Raw genomic sequence first — 24715 nt, forward strand, 5'->3', positions numbered from 1 at the left:
TTCAGGCGTTGCAGTACGGCTCAGAGGACAACGCCACCATCATCGTTGTCCCTTTCGGAGCCTGGGGGAAACATCAGAGCTCCACCGTCGTCTACAGCGTCAGCAGAAACTCACACACACATAAAAAAAACCACCACAGAGCTTTATGGCCAACACCATGAAGTTGACTTCAAGGACACAAACATTTTTTAATGATTATAAAACCCCTTGAATTCATCTGACGACACCCAGCGGAGAATCCACAGTACCTTCAGAGCTTTAGAGTTGACTGTAGTATTAATGTGTGTGTCAGCTCGTCAGCCGTGTACATAGGATGTAAATTAATATGTTGTACATACAGAGAGGTTTGTCGCAGTGTTGTTAGTCAATCCGTGTTTAGACAAAACATTTAACATCCCTCCTGTATTTCTGTCACACTGACAGTTCGCCCAGTCCCATTTGAAATGTCCAAAATGTCGACTTGTCAGGAAGAAAGTTTTGTTTTTTGAGTTTTGAGGTCAGAGTGGATTTGATGTGTTTTTTACAGAGGTGATAAACTGGGCTTTATTTTGTTCCAAACAAAAAGAACCATGTCACTGAAATGTCACTTTGCTTCATCATATCACATAAAATGCTAAACATTTTTAGCCGTTTGAGTGAAACTTACTGATGTTGAAAATGGCCAATTTTATGTCACGAGTAAAGCAGATGAAACACAGATGATAAATAACACATGAAGAAATAAAAGCCAAGGTAAAACCTGCCTATAATAACTGCACCTTGTTTGTTGTATTGATTCTGTGTGTTTGTGTTTCTGGAGCTTTGCTGTGAAAGAACATGGAGCCAAACTGCCCTGAATAAATACTAAAGATAAATGAATGGTATGGAACCCATAAGAGAAAAAGAAAAAGCATTTCTGTGACACACAGTTTATATTAAAGGGACAGTTTGGATCTTTTGAAGTGAGGCTGTATGAGACACGTACCCACAGTCAGTGTATTACCTGCAGTAGATGGCGGTCAACACACCCCCAGTTTGGAGAAGCAGGCAGGAGTACCGACATGGAAGCTCAGCAATGTCCCGCTGTGGACGGGGGCAGCGGCAAAATATATTTTAGCCACCTAGAAATAAAACCAATATGTGTGTAAACTTGAACCACTTTAGCTTGCTGTCAAGCAGCGATTTCCTACGGGGGACTGAAGCCGTTATTGTGTTCATGTGTGACTTTGGTGAATGTGAACTAAGCCTTTATGATGCAGTTAAAATGGCCAAAAATGTGAATAACTGCATTGCAGGATGATTTAAAATGTGCTCCTAAAATTTCCAGTCAGAGGCGACAGTGCTGCGACTGAAGAAACAGTTAGTCTGGAGCCATCCTGGTTTGAACCCAGGGTGGGGGGGCCCTTCTGTGTGGAGTTGGCATGTTCTCCCCGTGTCAGCGTGGGTTTCCTCCAGGTGCTCCAGCTTCCTCCCACAGTCCAAAGACATGCAGGTTAACTGGTGACTCTAAAGTGTCCGTACCAACTGTCCAGAAATTGATGGATGTTCCAAACAGATGTTTTCTGAGCATTCCACAACGTTCCCGGTGTTTTGTCGCCCCCATCCCAACTGTGCTATGTGAAGAACAGTAAAGTCAAGAGCAAAGGCCACCACTTTGAGGAGCCATGGAGAGTTTGCTCTGAGGAGGCTGCATTAAATGTGGTTGTACATGCACAATGACAAGAAAGATATTCTGTCTTATTCTACTCTAAGTTAAATACTTTTTACTGTCAGATGAAACAGTTGTGTTTGTCTCATGTGTTTGTGATCTTTTGTAATAACTCATATGATGCTCGACTCTCAGCAGAGTCTCAAGTCTCTGTGTTACTGTCAATAAATAATTTCCCATGAGTCAAAGGGGGGGAGGTGCCAACAGAGAGGAAGAACGAAAGTGAAAGTGTAAAGTCAGTGGTGTGTTCAGACTCCATTTTAAAATGCACAGAGCAGTGAGAGGAAGACAGGTGGTGTGAGACACGGTGAGTGTTGATGTTTATTCATTGTTTAGTGTGTTCTAGGGGAGAGTAGGGTCGGTTGGGTCAGTGCCACATCTTCACAGCTTCATCCTCACACTTGCTTTTACCACCACCATCATCTGACGCTGTTTTTACAACCAGGCTTTTCCTGTTAAACACGAGGCCTGCGCGCAGCTACGGATCTGCGCGCTCCGGTGCTTCGGGCGCGCTCTTGTGTCAACTCTTTGAATGTGCGTCACAGTGAAAAGCTCTAGTACCGCGAGCAGCGGCACTTTATAGACACACAGAGAGAAAAGGGGGACTCTGCCGAGGGATTGTGGCGCAGTTTTGTTGGATAGGAAGATGTTGAGTGTACAGTCAGCTCTCCCTGCTCTTTGTTACACTGAGTTTTGGTTTCCGCCCTCAGATCAGATCAGTGCACGGACACTCCCTAAACTTTAGGCTCGTTCCCGATGAACTAGGCATGCGTTGTGTTTTTCGAGGCAGGCGCTGCAGTTGGGCTGAATCCAAGGGTTCATCCCAAAACCAGATTTTGCAGCTGATCACAGCTGGATCAGCTGTGATCAGCTGTCAGGAGGCTTTATTAACAGCTATAGAAAGTTTTAATGGAGTTTGTGTCTGCACACACATAATGTTATATATATATATATATATATATATATATGAATAAATAAAGTCCTTTGTTTCCTTTTCTTGTTCATATTTTTAACTGGATGGTGAATCAGAAAACAAATAAAATATAAAACTTATCAGAGACACATTTGAGTTTAATCTCTTATCTGTCTTCACTCTGTATGAAACTCCAGTGATGTTGTATCAGATCAGTCCGATCAGCTGTCCAATCAATAACTGACATTATTAAACGTCATATCTCAGGAACAGAAGGGGAGACATTTGGTCAGAGACTGAGTTGGTGACTCACACTGTGTATGTGTGTTACAGTTCTCTCAGATTTGGGAAGATGGAGGATTTGGAGGCAGACGGGGACAGAGCAGAGTCTCCAGTGTCCAGCTGTCAGTCTTTGAAGAGTGACTGGTCCAAACATGTGCCTCTAAACTTCAGTAATGAACCTGGACCCTCAGACACAAAGTAAGAGACTGTTGAAAAACATGAGGGAGCTTTTTGCCTTTTGAAAGTCGTCTCACAGTGGAGCACAACATTACTCAGGAGGTTTTCATGAAGCTCCACCATGAGATATTTGAACTGCCTGTGATTTGTTAGTGCACGCTTGTTTACACTGGTTACTGCTATACAGGTACGTTTATGATTTTTTTTTTTTGGATGGATAGAAACATCCAACATGAGCTGTCCCTCTGATGTACTCATCTTCACCTCTGCTACCTCCAGCTCTGCCTGCTGTCTTCTCCTCAGTGCCACTGTCTCTAAACCAAACAACATCGCTGGTCTCACCACCGTCTTGTACACCTTTCCTTTTAGTCTTGCTGGTACTCTTCTATCACACATCACACCTGACACTTTTCTCCATCCGTTCCAACTTGCTTGCACACGTTTCTTCACCTCTTTTCCAAACTCTCTGTTGCTCTGGACTGTTGACCCTAATATAAGTACTTAAAATCCTCCACCTGCTCCCTGCTCTCACTACAGATCACAGTGTCATCTGCAAACATCATAGTACATGGGGATTCCTGTCTAACCTCATCTGTCAACCTGTCCATCACCACAGCAAACAAGAAGGGGCTCAGAGCTGATCCTTGATGCAGTCCCACCTCCACCTTAAACTCCTCTGTCACACCTACAGCACACTTCACCACTGTCCGACAGCTCTCATACATGTCCTGCACCACTCTAACACACTTCTGTGCCACTCCAGACAATACACTGCTCCTCTCTTGGCACCCTGTCATATGCTTTCTCTAGAGCGACAAAGACACAATGCAGTTCCTCTGACTGTCTCTGTACTTCTCCATCAACATCCTCAAAGCAAATGCTGCATCTATAATACTTTTTCTTGGCATGAAACCACACTGCTGCTCACAGATGCTCACTGCTGCTCTTAGTCTAGCTTCCACTACTCTTTCCCATCGCTTCATCGTATGGCTCATTAACTTTATCCCTCTGTAGTTGCCACAACTCTGCACGTCTCCCTTGTTCTTATCAATCGGCACCAGCACACGTCTCCTCCATTCCTCAGGCATCCTCTCACTCTCTAAGACCTTGTTGAAAAACCTAGTCTAAACCTCTCCTGCCACCTCTCCTAGACACGTCCATACCTCCACAGGTATGTCATCAGGACCAACTGCCTTTCCACTCTTCATCCTCTTCAGTGCCCTCCTCACTTCATCCTTACTCATCTTTGCTACTTCCTGCTCCACAATGGTCACCTCTCCTACTCTTTGTTCTCTCTCTTTTTCCTCATTCATCAACTCTTCATTATATTTATGTTCAGTGTCGGCTGTGACCTCCAGCTGCTGTAGTGATTATGACGGGACCAGAGCGGGAAGTCACATGACATAATGTAGGAGCAGCAGAGTCCATGTAGGGAGGTCACCGCCAAACCATGATTCTGTTCCTAAACCTAACCACACTGGTAGGAGCACTAATTTAGGAAACACTCCTGTGGGTCGTATTAGAGGGTAGGAACATAGGATCAGTGTGGTCGTATGGGTCGGAGGACTTGTTGTGATGTTACCTCTGGTCTTTACAAGGACTAATAATATGTGTCAAACATTTGTTGTTTCCACAGACAGAGAGCAGAGTCTCCAGTGTCCAGCTGTCTGTCTATGAAGAGTGACTGGTCCAAACATGTGCCTCTAAACTTCAGTAATGAAGCTGGACCCTCAGACACAAAGTAAGAGACTGTTGAAAAACATGAGGGAGCTTTTTGCCTTTTGAAAGTCGTCTCACAGTGGAGCACAACATTACTCAGGAGGTTTTCATGACGCTCCACCATGAGATATTTGAACTGCCTGTGACTGAGTGTGTGAATAAAGCAAATAATTTTCAGCACAGTTTGCAGGACGAGATCTAAATAATGTGTTCATCTCCACAGAGAGAAGAAGAGGAGTCATGTTTCTGTGGAGGAGCAGCCGTCCTGCTGTAGTTTGTGTCAGGACGTCCTGAAGGATCCAGTCTCTACCAGCTGTGGACACTGGTTGTGCAGACAGTGCACCAGCTCATACTGGGACCAGTCTGCTTCATCAGGAGACTCCTCCTGTCCCCAGTGTGGAGAAAGATCCAGAACAAGAGCTGGACTGCAGACAGCCAGTCAGACCAGCACTGTACAAAGTAAGACTGTACATCTGTCTGCTGATGTCATCATGTCTGAAAACAGGATTCTTCTTGGTTTATTTGTGTTGTAAAGTGTAGACATGAAAGATTTTATCAAACTAATGTATAAAACCTTCATTTGTTTGTGTTACTTGTTTTAATGTTGGTCATGAAAATAATCAGAGTCCAGATTTATTTCTTTAGTCTGACATGTTTCCTTCTCTTTCAGCAGACAGTGGTCTGCAGGAGGTTTTAGATGAACATAAGATCAGTGTGAGGAGGAGATGTGAACGTGTGACTGAAGGAAGTGATGAAACAGGAAGTGAAACCCTCCTCAACAGGATCTACACTGAGCTCTACATCACAGAGGGACAGAGTGAAGAGGTTAATACCCAACATGAGGTGAAGCAGCTTGAGAGAGCTTCTAAGATGAAGACCCTCCATGAAACTCCAATCAAGTGTCAGCACATCTTTAAAGCCTTACCTGAGCAACAGAAACACATCAGAGTGGTTCTGACCAACGGCGTCGCTGGCGTTGGAAAAACCTTCACAGTGCAGAAGTTCACTCTGGACTGGGCCGAGGGTTTGGAAAACCAAGATGTCAGTCTGGTGATTCTGCTTTGGTTCAGGGAGCTGAACTTGATCAGAGATGAGAAGTTGAGTCTTCTCACTCTGCTCCGTGTTTTCCATCCAACATTACAGAAGGTCACAGCAGAGGAGCTCGCTGTCTGTAAAGTTCTGTTCATCTTTGACGGCCTGGATGAAAGCAGACTGGCTCTGGATTTCCACAACAATGAGGTTGTGACTGATGTCACACAGAAGTCATCAGTCAACGTGCTGTTGACAAACCTCATCGAGGGGAAGCTGCTTCCCTCGGCTCTGGTCTGGATAACTTCCCGACCTGCAGCAGCCAATCAGATCCCTCCTGCATGTGTTGACAGGGTAACAGAAGTACGAGGCTTCACTGACGCCCAGAAGGAGGAGTACTTCAGGAGGAGAGTCAGTGATGAAGAGCGGTCCAGCAGAATCATCTCACACATGAAGACATCCAGGAGCCTCCACATCATGTGTCTAATCCCAGTCTTCTGCTGGATCACTGCTACAGTTCTGGATCACATGTTGACTACAGAGCAGAGAGGAGAGCTGCCCAAGACCCTGACTGACCTGTACTCACACTTCCTGCTGGTTCAGACAAAGAGGAAGAAGCACAAGTATGATGAGGGACATGAGACCAGTCCACAGGAGCTGACGGAGGCTGACAGGGACGTTCTTCTGAAGCTGGGGAGGCTGGCGTTTGAACATCTGGAGAAAGGGAACATCATGTTCTACCAAGAAGACCTGGAGCGCTGTGGTCTTGATGTCACAGAGGCCTCGGTGTACACAGGAGTTTGTACAGAGATCTTCAAAAGAGAGTCTGTGATCTTCCAGAAAACAGTCTACTGCTTCGTTCATCTGAGCGTTCAGGAGTTTCTGGCTGCAGTCTACCTGTTCCACTGTTTCACCAACAGGAACACAAAGGTACTGGAGGACTTCCTGGGGAGAAACAAGGATAATTACAGATCCCTGGATGTCTTCTTAAAGAGAGCCATGAAGAAATCCCTCCAAAGTAAAAATGGTCACCTGGATCTGTTTGTCCGCTTCCTTCATGGCCTCTCTCTGGAGTCCAACCAGAGACTGTTAGGAGGCCTTTTGGGTCGGACACACAACAGTCCAGGAATCATCCAGAGAGCCATCAACAACCTGAAGAAGATGAACACAAACAAGATCTCTCCTGACAGAAGCATCAACATCTTCCACTGTCTGCTGGAGATGAACGACCTCTCAGTACATCAGGAGATCCAAGAGTTCCTGAAGTCAGAGAACAGATCAGAGAAGGAACTCTCAGAGTTCCACTGCTCAGCTCTGGCCTACATGCTGCAGATGTCAGAGGAGGTTCTGGATGAGTTGGACCTGAAGAAATACAACACAACAAATGCTGGACGACGGAGACTGATTCCAGCTGTGAGGAACTGCAGAAAGGCTCGGTAAGTCCAGATGTGATTAACATCATAAATCATTGTAGATTAGTAGTTTAATTCTTCAAATATACACACTATGAAATTCTTATTATTCATAAAATGTTCAAATGATGTGTCTGTTGTATTTTGTCACAGATGTTCTTGAGCTGTTTCAAATGCTGTGAGTGCAAAACATGTAGATGTTTCAGTTGGTTGTGTTTATAGCTGTTGAGTTAATGAACACAGTTTTTCTATTGATTTCTAATCATTGTTCCAGTTGACAGTTTTTCAGCTTTATGTGATGGGCGCCATGTGAACCTGATAAAACAAATGATGGGCTTCAGAGGTTGTTGTTGAGGTTTTATCACAGCAGCATTTCATCACAGTATGGCAGTATTTGATGGTTCTGAGTGAAAGCAGTAAAGTTATTACTCCATAAACAGATTGTGTAAGGTGTTTTATAGAATCAGACATGCAGATAATACCTGAGTTTATTCACCACTATGCTTAAACATTTAAAATAAGATCTGTATCATTTGCCAAAGGAGATTTCTGAAGTCCTAAAAACTGCTTTTATCCAGTTGTTGCTATCTCTTTTTTCATGCCTCGGCGCCGGCGACAGTCGTGGCCAGAGGCATCATGTTTTTGGGTTGTCAGTCTGTCCACGACATCTCAAGAACACCTTGAGAGAAATTCTTTAAATTTGGCACAAACGTCCAGTTGGACTTAAGAATGAACTGATGAGATTTCGGTGGTCAAAGGTCAAGATCACTGTGACCTCTCAAAATATGTTTTTGGCCATAACTCAAGAATTCATTCACTAATTATGACAAAACTTCACACTAATGTCTAACAGGATAAAATAATGAAGTGATGAGATTTTATATCCAAAAGGTCAAAGGTCACCTTCACTGTGACATCATCATGTTCTGCATAAAACACTTCTCTGGTCATTATTAAACGTCATATCTCAGGAACAGAAGGGGAGACATTTGGTCAGAGACTGAAACTGTGCTGATTGTATAGATCTTCTGTGCTGTCGGGTTGAAGATGTGTGTGAAGCGTCTGTGTTTTAGAATAAGTAGCTTCTTTGCAGCAACATCCATATTTGAATCATTGTCTACTGTCATGGACACATATGAGTGTGGACAGACATGGATGTAAACTGTAAGTGTAACTTGACTGGTGAAGCATACCACGAGGCAGTAATTCTGGTCATGAATCAGCTTTTAATTAGTTTGAATTCTTTGTGTTCTTTTTTTATTCTTAACTATTTTCAGTCCATCAAAACAGGATATTTCAAACTGTTTTATCATCAAATCCATAAAGTAAATATAAAGTGTCTCTTTGACAATAACAGATTTTGTAATATATGTGTCATGTCAGATTTATTAGGTGTGGACTCTCAGAGACTCACTGTGAAGTCGTGGCCTCAGCTCTGAAGTCCAACCCCTCCCATCTGAGAGAGCTGGACCTGAGTGACAACCACAACCTGCAGGATTCAGGAGTGAAGCAGCTGTGTGCTGGACTGGAGAGTCCAAACTGTAGACTGGAGACTCTGAGGTCAGTTCACTTGCTTATGTAGGTGTTTGTTTGTTTGTTTTTGGATATATATAATATAAATCCTTGACTGAGGTTATAAAGCTTTCAGTGTTTTCAGAAATGTTGTGTCTTTCCAAATGGCTGAACAGTTGGTTATGAAAGGCAGAGAAATGATGATTTAGAACATTTAGACACCATCAAGTTTGAGATTTATCCAAACAGAATTCAAGATTCCTGAGGTTCTGAGGTTTCTTTGTTTTCATGTTAACGTCACATAATCATTTGAAGTCACAATTCCCACACCGTTTTTTAAAACGTTTTATGGATTCTTTGAGAAACAGCTACTGTACATGGTGAATTGTTCTCTTCAGACAGGTGTCTTCCCGGCCTCCTTGAAAACAGCGGTGGTGAAGCCCCTTCTGAAGAAGAGCAATTTAGACCCCAACATTCTTAATAATTATCGACCTGTATCCAACTTACCATTTTTAAGCAAAATTTTAGAAAAACTGGTTTTTAACCAAGTAAATGATTTTTTAAATACAAATAACACTTTATAGAAGTATCAGTCTGGTTTTAGGATGAACCACAGTACTGAGACAGCCCTTTTAAAGATTTTAAATGACATCAGGTGCAATTTAGAGGGGGCAGCCGCCACAAAGGCTCTGTCACCTCTGGTCTTCAGCCTAGTCCTAGGAGTAGCCAGTAATAGCTGACTGGCTGATCTCAAGGCTCTGGAGGGAGCATGAAAGTGCAGGAGTTCAGTTAAATAAGGGGATGCCAGCCCATTTAGGGCTTTAAAAACAATCAATAAAATCTTAAAATCAATTCTAAAACGCACTGGAAGCCAGTGAAACGAGGCCAAGATTGGTGTGATGTGTTCGCGTTTACGCTTTCCAGTGAGGAGGCGGGCTGCTGCGTTCTGGACAAGCTGTAGATGGTGTAGCAGTGACTGGTCAATACTGACATAAAGCGAGTTACAGTAGTCCAGACGTGAGGTTATAAAAGCATGGATTACCCTCTCTAGATTTTGGGGGGAGAGATAGCCCTTAACTTTAGCTAAAAGGCTGAGCTGATAAAAGCTGGTTTGTATTACTGATCTAATTTGTTTATCGAATTTCAAAGCACTGTCAAAGGTCACACCGAGATTTTTAACAGAGGAAGGGATGTTAGGAGTGAAGGGGCCCAGAAAATCAGCAGAGTAATTGGAGGGGTCACATCCAAACATAATGATCTCGGTTTTATCCTCATTGAGATTTAAAAAGTTAGTGTCCATTCAGGATTTGACATCTTTTAAACATTCTGGCAGTGGCTGTACAGAATCCTTGCTAATGGATTTAAGGGGCAGATAGATCTGTACATCATCTGCAAAACAGTGAAAAGGTATGTTGTGTCTCTTAAAAATCAACCCGAATGGCAGCATGTAGAGCAAGAAGAGGATGGGGCCCAAAATGGAGCCTTGGGGACACCGGAGGTGAGAGAAGCTGTAGCTGAGTTGAATTCCCCTAAATTAAACGAGAAGCTCCGATCAGTGAAGTAGGACTGAAACCATAGAAGGGCAGTACCTGTGATACCTACCCACTGTTCCAGGCGAGACAGGAGGATCCTATGATCCACCGTATCAAAGGCTGCTGACAGGTCAAGCAGCACCAGAACAACACAGTTACATGAATCAACAGTTGACAAAAGTTCGTTAAAAACCCTCAAAAGTGTTGTTTCAGTGCTGTGGTGTGGTTTAAAGCCAGACTGGAACTTCTCATACATGTCATGGGCCACTAGGAATGACTGCATCTGAGTAAAGACCACTTTCTCCAAAACCTTGGACAAAAATGGTAATTTGGAGATTGGTCTGTAGTTTGACAGGAGAGAAGGGTCCAAGTTTTTCTTTTTTATAAGGGGCTGCACTACAGCATGTTTGAGAGCAGCTGGAACACACCCTGAGCTAAGGCAGGTATTTATGAGAGCAAGAACAGTGGACCCCACAGTACCAAAAACATCTTTGAAAAGGCAAAATATAGAGTACGCCTCAAAATAATCACCGGAACACGGGGAGAACATGCTAACTCCACACTCATAACTCACCACAACTCCTGAAGAAACAACAACATAAAATGTTCCCTATCAGTCTGTTTATTCCCAACAATGAGAAGTAATGCCAGTCACTGCACTATATGCTCTGGGCAGCACTTATCCATAACATAACCACAACGACATATTTAGCTGAGCAAAATACACAACGATCACTTACCACGTCTGCTCGTTTTGTGATGCCGACAGATGGTATGACAGTATCTTTGACGAAAGAAGTTGAAATGGCTACAAGCAATAACAACAGCACTGTCTCAGTACACGCTGTGTCACTCCGCCCAGTGGTTTACTCAAGAAAGTACTTACGAGTATTTGCTTCATGTGTCGGAATGTTACTTAATTATACATTATTATTTCACAGTGTGGGGAATGCAAGCCATGTGTTTTCCACTAAAGCATTTTGGAGTCATTTGATGGTGTATGTGATTAGTTTTGAGGGAGAGAGGGACCTGTACCGTCTACATCCATTTCAGCGGGCAGCTCTGTCCCACCGATCTCAGAACAGCACGCACTGACAATTAAAGGTAATGTGCCTACTCGTGTGACTATAGGGATTACGGCAATAGCTGAATTTGCCAAAATGTTGAACTATCCCTTTAAGAGGTGAAGTCACTGCATCTTTATTGAAGTAGCAGCACGTTGTTAATGATATTTATGAGAGCTGCTTTTCACTTTTTGTGTTTTCCAGTTCTTTAACCTGCATCCTGTTGGGATCAGCACAATAACACAATAACAAAGTCACTCTACTCAGTTTAGGGCAAAGCTCATTGATCAGGACATAGTAATGTTGAGCTACACATTTAACACCTGAACACATCTGATTGTTTTATTAATGATTTTTATCTACATCATTTATTCTTCATTCAGACTGAGGTGGTGCAATTTGTCAGAGATCAGCTGTGTTTCTCTGGCCTCAGCTCTGAAGTCCAACCCCTCCCATCTGAGAGAGCTGGACCTGAGAGAAAACTTCTTGCAGGATTCAGATGTGAAGCTGCTGTGTGATCTGAAGGATAGTCCACACTATAAACTGGAGACTCTGGAGTAAGTAAAGGGTTGGAGTGGGTCCATGCTGGTTTCAGCAGTATTATATTAAACACAGTTAGTATCAGAGCAGAGATCCAGTACTTCCTGTAAACCTCAGACCTTCTCAGTGGCTCAAAGAGGGGAATGGTGACAGTCTTCAGGAGAGGACAGAGAGACAGACAGAGAGAACAGTCAGCCAATCAGATCAGAATCATGTATAGAGACAGCTGTCCTCCTTCATCAAACTGTCACACCATCAAATCTGACCTTGATAACAGGGGACCTGTTATGCTTTCCTGTTTCTGTGTGTGTGTGTGTGTGTGTGTGTGTGTGTGTTTTATATAGCCTATAGTGTTACAATGAAGGATGTTGGTATTAAATGTGGCCAAAGTTTCAGATAATGAGGTAAATGTATGTAAAAGTAATCCCTGTGAACAAAAACCTCAGACTTCAGACTGTTGTGAATACCCTGTGTTCAACGGCTTTTTCTACTGAAGCTAAGATTTCTTTATAAGGCATACAACTATGAGGCGGTAATTCTAGTTTGAACATTAAAGCATGTAAACAGGTTGTAGTAGAAACCCAGAATCCAAATATGAAGCTGTTAATGAACATAATATGTCCTCTTTAAAGTGTTTGTTGTCTTCATCTTTGTCACAGCTCTGAGATCAGTCTGACTGAAGCCTACAAATCACTGGCTCTTATTTTATAGAACCATCATTACATTTAGTAACCATGTGTTCTTTATACAGAGCAGAAGCTCTGCTGAAGTCCAGTAATCACAGCTGATGTGTTGCTGTTCAGTCTTTGGATGAACATGTGGAGAACATTTAACATGATATATCTGTCCATCAGTCATTTGTTCTAACAGACTCAGTAAATCCATCATTAAAGTGAATCCCTCTGTTTGTGCAGCCATGATGCGTTCAGGACTCTCAGCAGTTTATTTACACTGTGTACTTGAGTGAAATCTGCAGAGTAAACAGACTTGATGCCCAAAGTCTCTGCAGGTCTGTGAGCTTCCAGCTCAGTGTGTTCACTCCAACACGTTAACATGAGAGCTGGAAGGAAGCCGACTACGCTACACAGCTGCTCCACTCTGCTCTGAACAGGAAGTCCCTACTGGTCTTTATACTGGATGTGCTGCATCACTGACTGACAGCTGCTTTATAACTTCTCTTGTCTTCTTCTCTCATCAGATGGGATTCATCTTGGATGGATCTGTAGAGAGGATCAGCTGTGTCCTGATGATCCAGAGACATTGAAGCAACAGCATCAGTTTGTGTGTCTGTGTGAGTCTGTGTGTGTGTGTGTGTGTGTGTGTGTGTGTGTGTGTGTGTGTGTGTGTATACTGTAAAATAGTGAGGTGATTCAAATAAATGCTACAAAAGGACTTTTGTCAACTGTTGTACTTTGTTGTTATTGTGTGTTTTAAACACAGTGTTGTTGTAGTTACTTTTAGTCACCAGTAGATGGAGATAATTTGATGCTCCTTAAACATTAATTGACGTTCCAATCCAAAAGGAAGAACTTTATATTTTTTGGTTTCATGACGGTGCACCCACATTTTAGCATTAAATCATCAGAATACTGTTCCATATTTCCAGTGCTCACAGTATTCACATCTTTTACTGTCAGTGAAAATAGTATATCCACACTATAAAAATACATAATTATATATATATAATATATATATATAATATATTATATATTTATATATAATATAAATAATTCTTTATTCAAAATGTTACTAGAGTAAAAGTACAAAAGTATCAGCATCAAAATACACTTAAAGTAGCAAAAGTTAAAGTGCTCATTATGCAGAATGCTCCATTTATATTATGGATTATAATTATTGATGCATTCATGTGTTCATCACTTTAATGTTGCAGCTGGTAAAGATGGAGCTCATTTTAATGACTTTATAAACTGCTGCGTAGTTTAATCTATAATAATATCATTTATTAGTTGATGGTATTTTGTATTAATAATCTACAAAGTAACTGAAGTTATCAAATAAATATAGTGGAGTAAAAAGTCCAATATTTCCCTCTGAGATGTAGTGGAGTAAAAAGTGGCCTATAAAGTATCAGAAAATGGAAATACTCAAGTAAAGTAGGCGACAAGTAGTGATGACCAAATGAAGCCTCATGAAGCTTTGTCTTTATCTTCTGAGCCCACTAGATGGCGCTCTCTGTTCAACAAAGGGTTACAGGCACACTGGACTGTCTGTCCTTGAGCTGTTTTCTTTAAACCAAGAGCGCCATCTAGTGGGCTCAGAAAATAAAAATGGTTCATGGAGCTTTATTTGGTGATCACTCGCTTCAAGTGGGCCTGTCTGTCTGTCTGTCTGTCTGTCTGTCTGCAGCAGGTCAGGATGAAGGTGGCAGCTCTCTCTCTTCTTCTCTGTGAGTAACGTGTTTTTTCAACAAGGTATTTTTTCACCGTTGTGACTTTTTAGATTCTGTTTCCACATTTTATTCATTGCAGGAGTGATTTGTGTCTCTTCTTATTTCACATTCTGTCTCTTTGTTCTTGTTTTAGACTGAATGCAAACTTTAATTTTCCTATAAACTACATGGCGATGCACCAAAACCACACATTTCAAAAACTCCTAACTTCTCTATCTGGACAAAAGTATGTGGACATCCTCACACAGCAGTGGTGGGATGTAACTAAGTACTGTACTTGAGCTACATTTTGATCTCCTTGTACTTTCCATTGACTTTATACTTTTATTCCACATACCTTTCACCATCTGTACATCTTCTCAGGTTTTTGATGAGCTTTACTTTAATATTTAAATCTAGCAGTGCTTTGTTCCCTCATCTTGAGTCATCTGATCATTTGAGTCTGATTTTGAATGTTTGCATGGAGTTGATCAATATTTAATAAAGCAGATATTTCCATGAGCACTCAGTGAGTTTAATAAGTTCATGTCAGATCCTTGTTGTCTTGTTGTGTTCTGTGTACGTTTCTGAGACTTTCTGAGCAGCACTCTGGACTCTGCGTGTCCACCATTCAGCTGGATTATCATATTCATATTTCAGATGAGAACAGAGGTGAAAAACATAAAGTGTGTTCATAAAGTCATGTATTTCCCTCTGTGTGATTTAGTGCTGGATTCTCTGGACTCTGGTTCTGCTCCAGGTGAGATCAGAACTTATGATGTAATACATGAAACAACACAGTACATGTACTGTAGGTAGTGGTGATGTGACATTAAAGACTGTCCTCCTGTCTCCGTCCCTCCTGTAGTCTCTCTGAGCGTCTCCCCCAAAAGATCCCAGTTCTTTAAATATGACAGTTTCTCTGTGAGCTGTGAGGGAGAGGAGCAGAGCGAGGAAGAGGTGGCTGGATGGAGAGTGATGAAGAGGACGGAGGATGGAGAGGTTTGTCCTTGCATCGTCTCAGACATGGTTATGACCCTGGACCCCAGCTGTTTATTCACAACACATGCGGCTTTGTTACCCACAATTCCTCTGCTCCGTCCCCCTTCAGGTGCGTCCATGTCCGTCCTCCTGCTCCATCACTGCTGCCTTCCCTGCCACAGACAGCGGAGTGTACTGGTGTGAAACTGGACGGGGAGAAACCAGTAACAGTGTCAACATCAGCGTCACTGGTAGGCCAGAGAGATGAATATAGTGAATATTGGTGCTGCAGGGACTTGTGTTTGATTTCATTTAGAGGTGACGTTAGAAAGGAATTTACCTCAGACAGCACAGAGGGGGTTTAGTTTCAGGGTTTTGTTGAGACGAGACGAGACGAGACAAACCTTAACTGATCCCAAAGAGGAAATGTAGTTGTGGCAGCAACATAAGGACAGAAATAGAGAACATAATAGATACATGTGAGTATTTACACCGATCAGCCAGAACATTAAAACCACTGACAGGTGAAGTGAATAACATTGATCATCTTGTTACAGTGCAGTGTTCTGCTACAATACACCATGCCACTCCACAAACACAGCTCAGGAATGAGACAAAGAGCTCAAGGCATCGACCTGGCCTCCAAATTCCTTGGATCCTGATCTGATCAGACATCTGTAAGATGTGTTGGTGCCCCACCTCACAACCCACAGGACTCAAAAGATCTAAGGGTAACGCCCTGGTGCCAGACACCAAAGGACACCCTCCAGAGGTCATGTATCCATGCCTTGACAGGTCAGAGCCAAGTCAGGTCCAAGGAGGACCCACCATGGATCAGGGGTACCTCTGGGGTAACAGCACGTCCCTCAAAGGTTTGATCAGGTTGGGATCTGGGGTATTTGAAGACCAAGTTAATGCCTTGAGCTCTTTATCCCGTTCCTCGGGTCATTCCTGAGCAGTTTTTAGATCACTGATGTATTCAGGTGCCTGACCGTGGAGGGCTCTACACGTGAAAACAAGTATCTTGAAATGAATCAATAGGTATAGAGTCCCTCTGGAAACCAAAAATGTATTTAAGAAGTCCTTCATCCCAAGTGCCATCAGTGTCCTGAACTCAGCAAAGTGACTGACGAGTTTTAAACCACAGAGAGACAATGAGCTGATTTAATGTGTTGAAGTGTTTTGTAACTCATCTGTGAGCTGTCTTCAGATAATCCACAAGGCTGCTGCTCGGCTGTTAACCAGGTCCAGCAGGTCAACCGACATCACACCCATTTTAGTTTCCTTACCCTGGCTCCCCATCAGGTTTGGGATAGAATATATCTTTATATATATGGATAATCATCTCCAGCTCAGGTCGAGACCAATATTTCTTAGTTGTACAAAACAAGTTCGGGTCAGTGATTTAACATGATGATCAAAAATGACACCAAGATTCCTAAAACTTGACCGTATAGCTGACTAAAGGGACCCAATACTCTGGGCAGCCTTTGACGCTAGACTCATACTAATAGTCACACAACAGCTGCACACGTTAACAGCGGAGGTAACCACTGCCGTACACGATACAGATCATATCAGAGGTGACCAGTATCAGCTCCTCATAGATGATGTGTTTCCTCTTCATGTCCGTCAGCTGGTTCAGTGATCCTGGACAGTCCAGTCCTCCCTGTGATGGAGGGACACGACGTGACTCTGAGCTGCAGACCAAGAGTCACAATGTCTTCCTTCCACCTCACAGCTGATTTCTATAAAGATGGCGTCTTCATCAGGAGCAGCTCCACAGGAAACATGACCATCCACAGCGTTTCTCCATCTGATGAAGGACTCTACAGATGTAACGTCTCTGGAGCAGCTGGAGCTGGAGGATCAGCAGACAGCTGGCTGACTGTCAGAGGTGAGGGGGGTTTCACTCAAGTTACATTCGTCTTCAACTCTTTATACATAAAACCAGCAGTGCAATGTGACGGGATTTAAAGTCGAGTCCAAAAAGCTCCGACTGCTGACGAGCACCAGGAAGTCTCTCAGATTCAGTTTCTCTCTGCAGCGCCTCCTGCAGGCCGTGATCCTCCACCTCCTCTGCTGTCTGTCTCCGCTCTGCTGCGCCACCTGGTGGTTGGAGCTCCTTACCTGCTGTCCACCATCTTACTGGGACTCATTTACAGAGACAGAGCGAGAGGTGAGAACAGCTGCACTAACTAAAGCTCAAACTCAGGTTGTTGAATTTCTGTCCCGCGAGATTGAAAAACACAGCTGAACTGCAGCGTCCGTACGACCACTACACCACTAACTGTGACAAAACTTCACACTAATGTCTAACAGGAGAAAATAATGAAGTGATGACATTTTATATCCAGAAGGTCAAAGGTCAACTTCACTGTGACATCATCATGCTCTGCATAAAACACTCTTCTGGCCATTACTCAACATCAATGATGCAGCATTTTGCAGACCTGCTGCTTTATGTTCACCAAGTCAAGCTGATATCATGAAGTCTGAACCCGGCAGTGGAGGAATATTTCCACATTCATTGTCACGACAACACTCCAGTTACAATACTGCTCCAGAGCAAGAAATAGTCCCAGGAACTCACCACCACCACCACCCACCCACAATTGTCAAGCTTAAAGGGAAATTTCAGTTTATTTCAACCTGTCTCCTATCGTCCTAAATTTGTTTCAAGTGACTAGTGACATAAAAATAATAGTTAGCCGTTAGCCTAGATAGAGCCGGGGCGCATAGTAGCGTCAGACCTGTTAAAATGTAAGTGAATGGGCAACCTTCAAGTGCAAAGTTAGTCCACTAAACAAGCTTTGTTTCCACAAAGACCGCCTCATATCGTTAGGATAAATGCCAGAGAACATATAGAAAACGACATGTAAACGTGTTGTCTTACCTTACCGGTGTGCTGCCATGTTTGTTTACCATTTAGCTCTGCTTTCCAAAGCGCGGCCGAAATATCACGAGAACAAGCAGCGATCTCATACCGTGCCTGAAATCTCGCGAGAACAAGCAGCAACAGCTGGAAGGCAGAACCGGACAGTAGCCTGAAAAGTTCATTCATTTATTTTATGAAAGATTTATAGAATAATGGCTGACTTTTTGCCAGACTTCAGCTTTGTGGAGGAGGAATTTGATTTTGCAGAGTTTGATGGCCGCCCTTATTTATTTGAGCCAGAATACACTGATGAAGAGCTTCGTGAAAGTGAAGAGCGGAGGAGGAGAGAGAGAGAGAGAGGCGCAACAGGTAGAGGACGAAAGAGGAGGAATGGCTGCTGCAAGGCTGCGTAGCTCTGGAGATTGGTGGTGTACCTGTGAATGCTGTGTCCCAGTGCCCACAGAAGAGGAATGCCTCTGTTGCAAGGAATGGGACCGGTTGCAGCCTTATTTTCAAGGTCTGGATGTGACCGAGGACGAGACACCTCCACCTGGAGTAGTATCCAGCTGGGCTTTATCTAGAGCTCGCCAGATATATTTCGGCCACGCTTTGGAAAGCAGAGCTACATGGTAAACAAACATGGCAGCACACCGGTAAGGTAAGACAACACGTTTACATGTCGTTTTCTATATGTTCTCTGACATTTATCCTAACGATATGAGGCGGTCTTTGTGGAGAAAAAGCTTGTTTAGTGGACTAACTTTGCACTTGAAGGTTGCCCGTTCACTTACGTTTTAACAGGTCTGTAGCTACTATGCGCCCCGGCTGTATCTAGGCTAACGGCTAACATGCTAACTATTATTTTTATGTTACTAATCACTTGAAACAAATTTAGGACGATAGGAGACAGGTTGAAATAAACCGAAATTTCCCTTCAAAATAGCAAATTTACAGGGAACCAATTCTGATATTCTCTGAGTGGTACATTTATGAGGAACAAAAAAAAAAAAAAAATTTACAAGAAAAAAATCTTAAATATAATCTGAGAGTATAAAGTCAGAAATTTGCAAGAAAAAAAAAGGTTAAAATTGCAGATCTACAGAAAAAGAAAACAGTGGTGTGATGAAGTTGTGATGTCGTGCCTTGACAAAAACAAACAAACAAACCCAACAACTAAAAATCCAGTTTTTATTCTTTCAACATCTTAATCATATTCTACCTACGATGGCCCTGATTTGTGGGAGTATTTTCTGTTATTGGACAGTGATAGGACGGACAGGAAACAGGGGGAGGGGCAGGGGGTATGACATGCAACAAAGGTCCCGGGTCAGAATCAAACAGGTGACCTTGTGATTAGGTGGTATGCACTGGAGCCATTCGGCCACCACAGCTCTCTGAATGACTTCCTCTTGTACTGTTTTTTTTTTGTTTTGTTTTTTGCATGGATTAAACAAACGAGGTATAACCAGTTAACCAGTTAGCTTTCGAGGAGCTGGTAGGTGGAGTTTTAGCTTCAGACAGAGCCAGGCTTGCTGTTTCCAGTCTGTATGCTAAGCTAAGCTTTTTTATCATGAATATACATCTTTATTTATTTCATTTTTTTGTTTCAGTGCAGCATGCCAGGAAATCAAGGCAAACATCCGATGATGTTATAATGGAAATGGCTGCATGACAACTGCTGACATCACACATCAACAGTGAAAGATGAGAGAGAGGAAAAGATCAATTTTCCTGTTGCATCTCGTGTTTATTTTAAATAAGTCTGATCCTTTTCTTCATCTTTTTCACATTATATTTATCTTTCATCATTCCGTCTATTCAGTTTCAACATTTTGGGTTTCATGTGTGTGAGTTTGTGCTGTGCAAAAAGAACACAAACATTTCTTTGTTTTTTTTTCACACCTGTTTTTGAATCGAGGCCGAAACCTCCTTGTGGCTTTTTAGGCGGCTGGTAGCTGTCCGACGTGAAGCGCTCACTGTTGCCATGGCAGCTGGTTTGACAGAAGCGGAGGTGTTTGTGGTGTGAGTTTCAGAGGGTGGGTGCAGTGGACGTGTTTGTGGTGTGAGTTTCAGAGGGTAGGTGCAGTGGACGTGTTTGTGGTTATCAAGCTGTCAGTTACTATTGCTGTTAACATGTAATCATTTACATTGAATGTAAGCCTTTTAGTTACACATTATTATGAAATGTAGTGGTAGAAAAAGCATTACTTAAATAAAGTACTAACACCACATTGTGAAAATACTCCACTACAAGTGAAATTATACTTCTGTAGATGTTTGGACTGTGCTCATTTTAACTCCTTTGAGACGTCGTAGAGGTGAAAATGAAAACACCCGCTCAGAGAGCAGAGAGGTAGGATCATGGAGGGGTCAAAGAACAACAGCAGGTTTTCTGCTAAACGCCATGTAGTTTCCTGTCAAACCGCACAGACGCTCGGCAGTGAAACATTAATCTGCTGAACGACAGGAAACAATGTCAGTGAGGTGTTGCTTTGTTCCTGCTGCCCTGTTTATGCACTGTGACAAACACACCTGTGAAACCAGAGCTTCAGCTGGGCAGACTTTGTTGATAATCTGTATCGATTCATCGCATTTATGTGCTTGCTGGTGACGGAGTTTGTAAACTGTTGACACATGATGTATTCAGCATCCTAATTCTAACAAGGTTTGGGGCCAGTTTACAAGGAAAAGTGACAATATTTAATATGCACAAACTGCTAAATGATAATAATGCAAAACAGAAACCAAAGAGCCAGAAAACATGAAAGCACTCTGTAAAGCCGCGTTTCCACCAAACACCTTCGGTATGGTGCCTTTGGAACCAAAAGTGACCTTTCAGGTATCGTCACCACACCACAAACAGTACTCTTAAATGTTTCAGAACAAAACAGAACAGGCTGCAGTGAGAGTCTCTCTCCATGGGATGTTTAAGAATAGCAGCTTTGTGCATTTAGTCCTTCTCAGGCAAGCTCAGGGGTTTAGTGTTGCTGTAGCCCACAGGAAGTGAGGATTAGAATATATGACCTTCACATAATCCACTCCAAATTAATCTATATTTTTAAAGTCATTACTAAAAGTGTGTATCATATACAAACTAAAGTGATGGTCAAAGCTGTCACAGTGAAATTTAAGGTGTGCTGATGGATTCACGTCATCAACTCATGCATTGAGTAACATTACAAGTTAACGTTGCAACTTAAAAGTCGCCAGCAGTCGGCCCAGTGAATGAAGTTATTTTTTCCCAGTCTCCAGCTGCTGTGAGAGGCAGCAAAACATCCTTTCATTTTATATTTACAGTTCACTAATATATGTAAAACTCTGCACGGTGTGAACAGTGGTTACGTAACCTTCAAAACCAGCCACAACACACAATGTGACTTTGCCAAATAGGACATGCTCCTGGATCAACATCCCATATTCTGTTCCAGGACCAACATTGTAGTCAACCAATCACAGCCCTCTGACATCATCAGTGTCCTGGTCCTGTGCTTCTTGAGAGCTAAGCTAGTTTTACAAATTGAAGTTAGCACAATGGAAAAACAAGTAATATTGATCAAAAACCATGTAAGCTACTGCAGGATTCGCGAGTTGGCTTGCTAACAGGTAAGCTCACCAAGAGGCTAAAATGTTGTTCATTAACAAGAGTAAGCTAGCTGTTTCCGTAACCTTTACTCTTAACGAGAGTTAAGAGTAAGGATGATGTCATTTTGCAGTTGCAAAGACCTGCGAAGGACACATTTCCCCTCTTTTTCAATAGCCTAGTCACAACTATTCGTCACGTTGACCCTGGATAATTTGTTTTTTGATCATCATCTCTATCCTGCATAATTTGTTTGATCCAGGGGCAGCCATTGCCACATTGATCCTGAACAGAATCCCCGACATAAACAAATAATCCAGAATCAGTGTGATGATGACGATGGTGGTCCTGCATAAACCTAACCAAAACTATATCCAGGATCAACACTGAGAAAGGAGGGAAAGTGTGTAGGAATTTGCAGCTGAAAATGATATTATCCTTAGTCTTTGTTACTGAACAATAGTCTAGCCTAGTGGCGAGCTTACCTGTTAGCATAGCCCAGCTAGTTAGCAAACTAGCTCACTAACCCTGCAGTAGCTTAGGAGGATTTTGGTCAATTGCACGAACTTCAATTTAGAAAACTAGCTCAGCTCTGAAGAAGCACAAAGGGATTTCAGAAGAATCATACTGATGATGTCAGAGGGCTATGATTGGTTGATTGCAGTGTTGGTCCAGGAACGCAGTGTGAGATGTTGATCCAGGGGCATTTCCTACTTGGCAAAATCACGTCGTGTGCCAGAGTGACCGTCCTCTATTGACCAATCAGACTGCAGTGTTCACAGCTCCACCTTTTAGTACCAGATCTGTGTGCTAGGTACCCCAACAGAGGGGGGACCAAACATGGGGACGGTATGGAACGGTTCCATTGGTACCATCCACAACATTTCAAGTTGGTTTAACTTGAAAATATTAGCCTAGCTTACCTTTGCTTCAAAATTTAAGCTAATAAAGTTGATTTACAGTGTTTTTTAAAGGTCTTAGAAAACTTCTCACTTTGTTAAACAAACTCAAATTTCTGCATTGCTTTGACATTTCGAGTTGGTTTAACTCGAAAATCCAAGTTAACTTAATTTGAAGATTCAAGTTCATTCGTTTGTTTTTGTTTTGCTTGAGTTAGTTTGAGTCCAGTTCCCCAACCTGTCTTGTGCTGTGTCATATATTTAATTATGTTATTTTCCTTTTTGGTCACTTGTACAAATAAATAAAAAACAAAAAAGTCAAAAGAGTGGAAATTATTCAATTGTATTATACTTTGTCCTGGTGGTCTAAAAGGTAGTGGTTGCAAAATGAAGCTCCATTTTCTTTTATTTTCTGAGCCCACTAGATGGCGCCCTCTGTTCAACAAAGGGCTGAAAGCACACTGAATATCCAGTCCTTTAGCTTTTTTCTTTAAACCATGAGCACCATCTAATGTGCTCAGAAAATAAAAAGAAATAATTTTAAAAAAAGGGTCATAAGGCACATGAGCCTCACAGCGAGAGGGCTCTAGAGCTGTCTGGAGGCCTTTTGTACCAAGTTTGCATCTTCCTGTGTTTCCTCCAGGTGCTCCAGCTTCCTTCCACATGCAGGTTAACTGGTGACGCTAAATAGTCCGTAGGTGTGAATGTGAGTGTGAATGGTTGTCTGTCTCTGTGTGTCAGCCCTGTGATAGTCTGGTGACCTGTCCATCGTAAAGGTGGTCATGGGCTCCAGCCTCCCACGACCCTGCTCCAGGATGAGCGGTTACAGATGGTTAATGGATGAGTGAATGTTGATGAAGTTTCATGTGAGCGTCCCTATCAGGTGGTCTAAAAGGTGTGAGTCTCTGCTGCGTACTATCCAGCTGTGATATTAACTTAAACTATTGCAAATCTATTGTGCTTTGAACATTTGGCTCCCATCAAAGACAACACCAGCATCATTACAAGCAGCAGCAGCAACAGGAAAGAGGTCAAAGGTCACAGCACGATGAGAGTCAGGTAAACATTTTCTAAAAATGTAAATAAAAGATTCAATAGTTCTTATGTATTTATAAAATTCCTTTCAACAGAGCCTCACATGCAAGAGATGTATGTGAGTGTTATTTATTTTAGTGAAGAAACAAGAACAAAGTCTGGTGTCCTGGTGCCCTCTGGAGGATTTAATGTGTAGTACACTTATCTTTATTTCTAAATACTGCTCAAATGACTGTTTTCTCACGGGGTAAAGAAATAAACAGCAAAGTCTAAGTGTTCATTAACTGGACATTTTACTTTGTGTGCTTTGAATTTTATTTTGTAGTCCCAAAATGTTGTGTTCTCTTAAATAGTTTTATTCTACTTTAGGACTTTTAGCAGCTGTGCCTGCCTCAGGTAACAGATAGACAGATAGATGGATAGATGTCCGTTTGCTCAGCCTTCACCAGTTTATCAGTCTGGATCTGGAAGTCCCACAGGATCTTAGCTCGGTCATTCTAACCACCTTAGAAGGTGTTTTCCATCGTCACCTTGGGACTTCCAGGCCATACTCAGTGCACATGTTCCTGTACGCTATGCCAGACACTGGGTTATGGTGTTCCATGTACGCTCTTCCTGCCTGCAGCTTGCATCTTGTGCCAAACTGTCTCAGGAGCTTTGCGCAGCCTGCACCTGGGGTCCTGTCTGCTGTGGTAGACCCCTGCTTCTGCTCCTGTGCTGCCATGATCAGTGCCTCTGTGCTTGTCTTTCATTCCAGCCTTTTCCAGCCACTGATAGGATTTCTTGATGTCGGCCACTTCTTCAGTCTGTCGGTGGTACATGCTGTGCAGGGGCTCGTCCTTCCACGATGGTTCATCCTCCTCTTCTGCTGCCTGAGGTATTCACTCAGCAGCTCATCTTTGGGGGCCATCTTCCTGATGTATTCCTGGATTTTGGTTGTTTTGTCATGGACAGTGGTGCTGACGCTCACCAGTCCTCGGCCCCCCTCATTCCACTTCCTATACAGTAGGAAATGGACGACTGGAACAAGACATGGATGGACTAGAGCAGAGAATATGGAGCTGTTGGAAAGCCACTACAGAAGTA

At 42.6% G+C, this 24715-nt stretch overlaps 2 protein-coding genes across 15 annotated transcripts in view; both read left to right on the forward strand.

The window, feature by feature from the left end:
* The window catches only part of LOC125883388 (protein NLRC3-like), a 111178-nt gene extending 96955 nt beyond the window's left edge, over positions 1 to 14223 (forward strand). For 5 of the 12 annotated variants that reach the window (XM_049567619.1, XM_049567620.1, XM_049567622.1 and 2 more), the window contains 6 exons: positions 4696 to 4800; positions 5002 to 5237; positions 5449 to 7243; positions 8603 to 8779; positions 11711 to 11884; positions 13066 to 14223. In XM_049567619.1, the coding sequence (XP_049423576.1) occupies positions 4696 to 4800; positions 5002 to 5237; positions 5449 to 7243; positions 8603 to 8779; positions 11711 to 11884; positions 13066 to 13093 (2515 nt within the window). In that variant the 3' untranslated portion in view covers positions 13094 to 14223. Of the gene's footprint in view, positions 1 to 6; positions 861 to 899; positions 1995 to 2933; positions 3081 to 4695; positions 4801 to 5001; positions 5238 to 5448; positions 7244 to 8602; positions 8780 to 11710; positions 11885 to 13065 lie in introns of those variants that run through there. The other 7 variants (XM_049567627.1, XM_049567625.1, XM_049567626.1 and 4 more) reach the window with 7 other exon arrangements.
* Positions 1 to 20217, forward strand: part of LOC125883391 (caspase recruitment domain-containing protein 8-like) — a 101618-nt gene extending 81401 nt beyond the window's left edge. Inside the window, exons 2-8 of one of the 3 annotated variants that reach the window (XM_049567641.1) lie at positions 14238 to 14274; positions 14984 to 15016; positions 15125 to 15258; positions 15368 to 15488; positions 16874 to 17134; positions 17285 to 17416; positions 19726 to 20217. In XM_049567641.1, the coding sequence (XP_049423598.1) occupies positions 14244 to 14274; positions 14984 to 15016; positions 15125 to 15258; positions 15368 to 15488; positions 16874 to 17134; positions 17285 to 17416; positions 19726 to 19787 (774 nt within the window). In that variant the 5' untranslated portion in view covers positions 14238 to 14243 and the 3' untranslated portion in view covers positions 19788 to 20217. Of the gene's footprint in view, positions 1 to 14234; positions 15017 to 15124; positions 15259 to 15367; positions 15489 to 16873; positions 17135 to 17284; positions 17417 to 19725 lie in introns of those variants that run through there. The other 2 variants (XM_049567639.1, XM_049567640.1) reach the window with 2 other exon arrangements.
* Positions 20218 to 24715: the final 4498 nt, after the last annotated feature.

Source organism: Epinephelus fuscoguttatus, linkage group LG23, assembly GCF_011397635.1.
Source record: "Epinephelus fuscoguttatus linkage group LG23, E.fuscoguttatus.final_Chr_v1".
NCBI classification, from domain to species: domain Eukaryota; kingdom Metazoa; phylum Chordata; class Actinopteri; order Perciformes; family Serranidae; genus Epinephelus; species Epinephelus fuscoguttatus.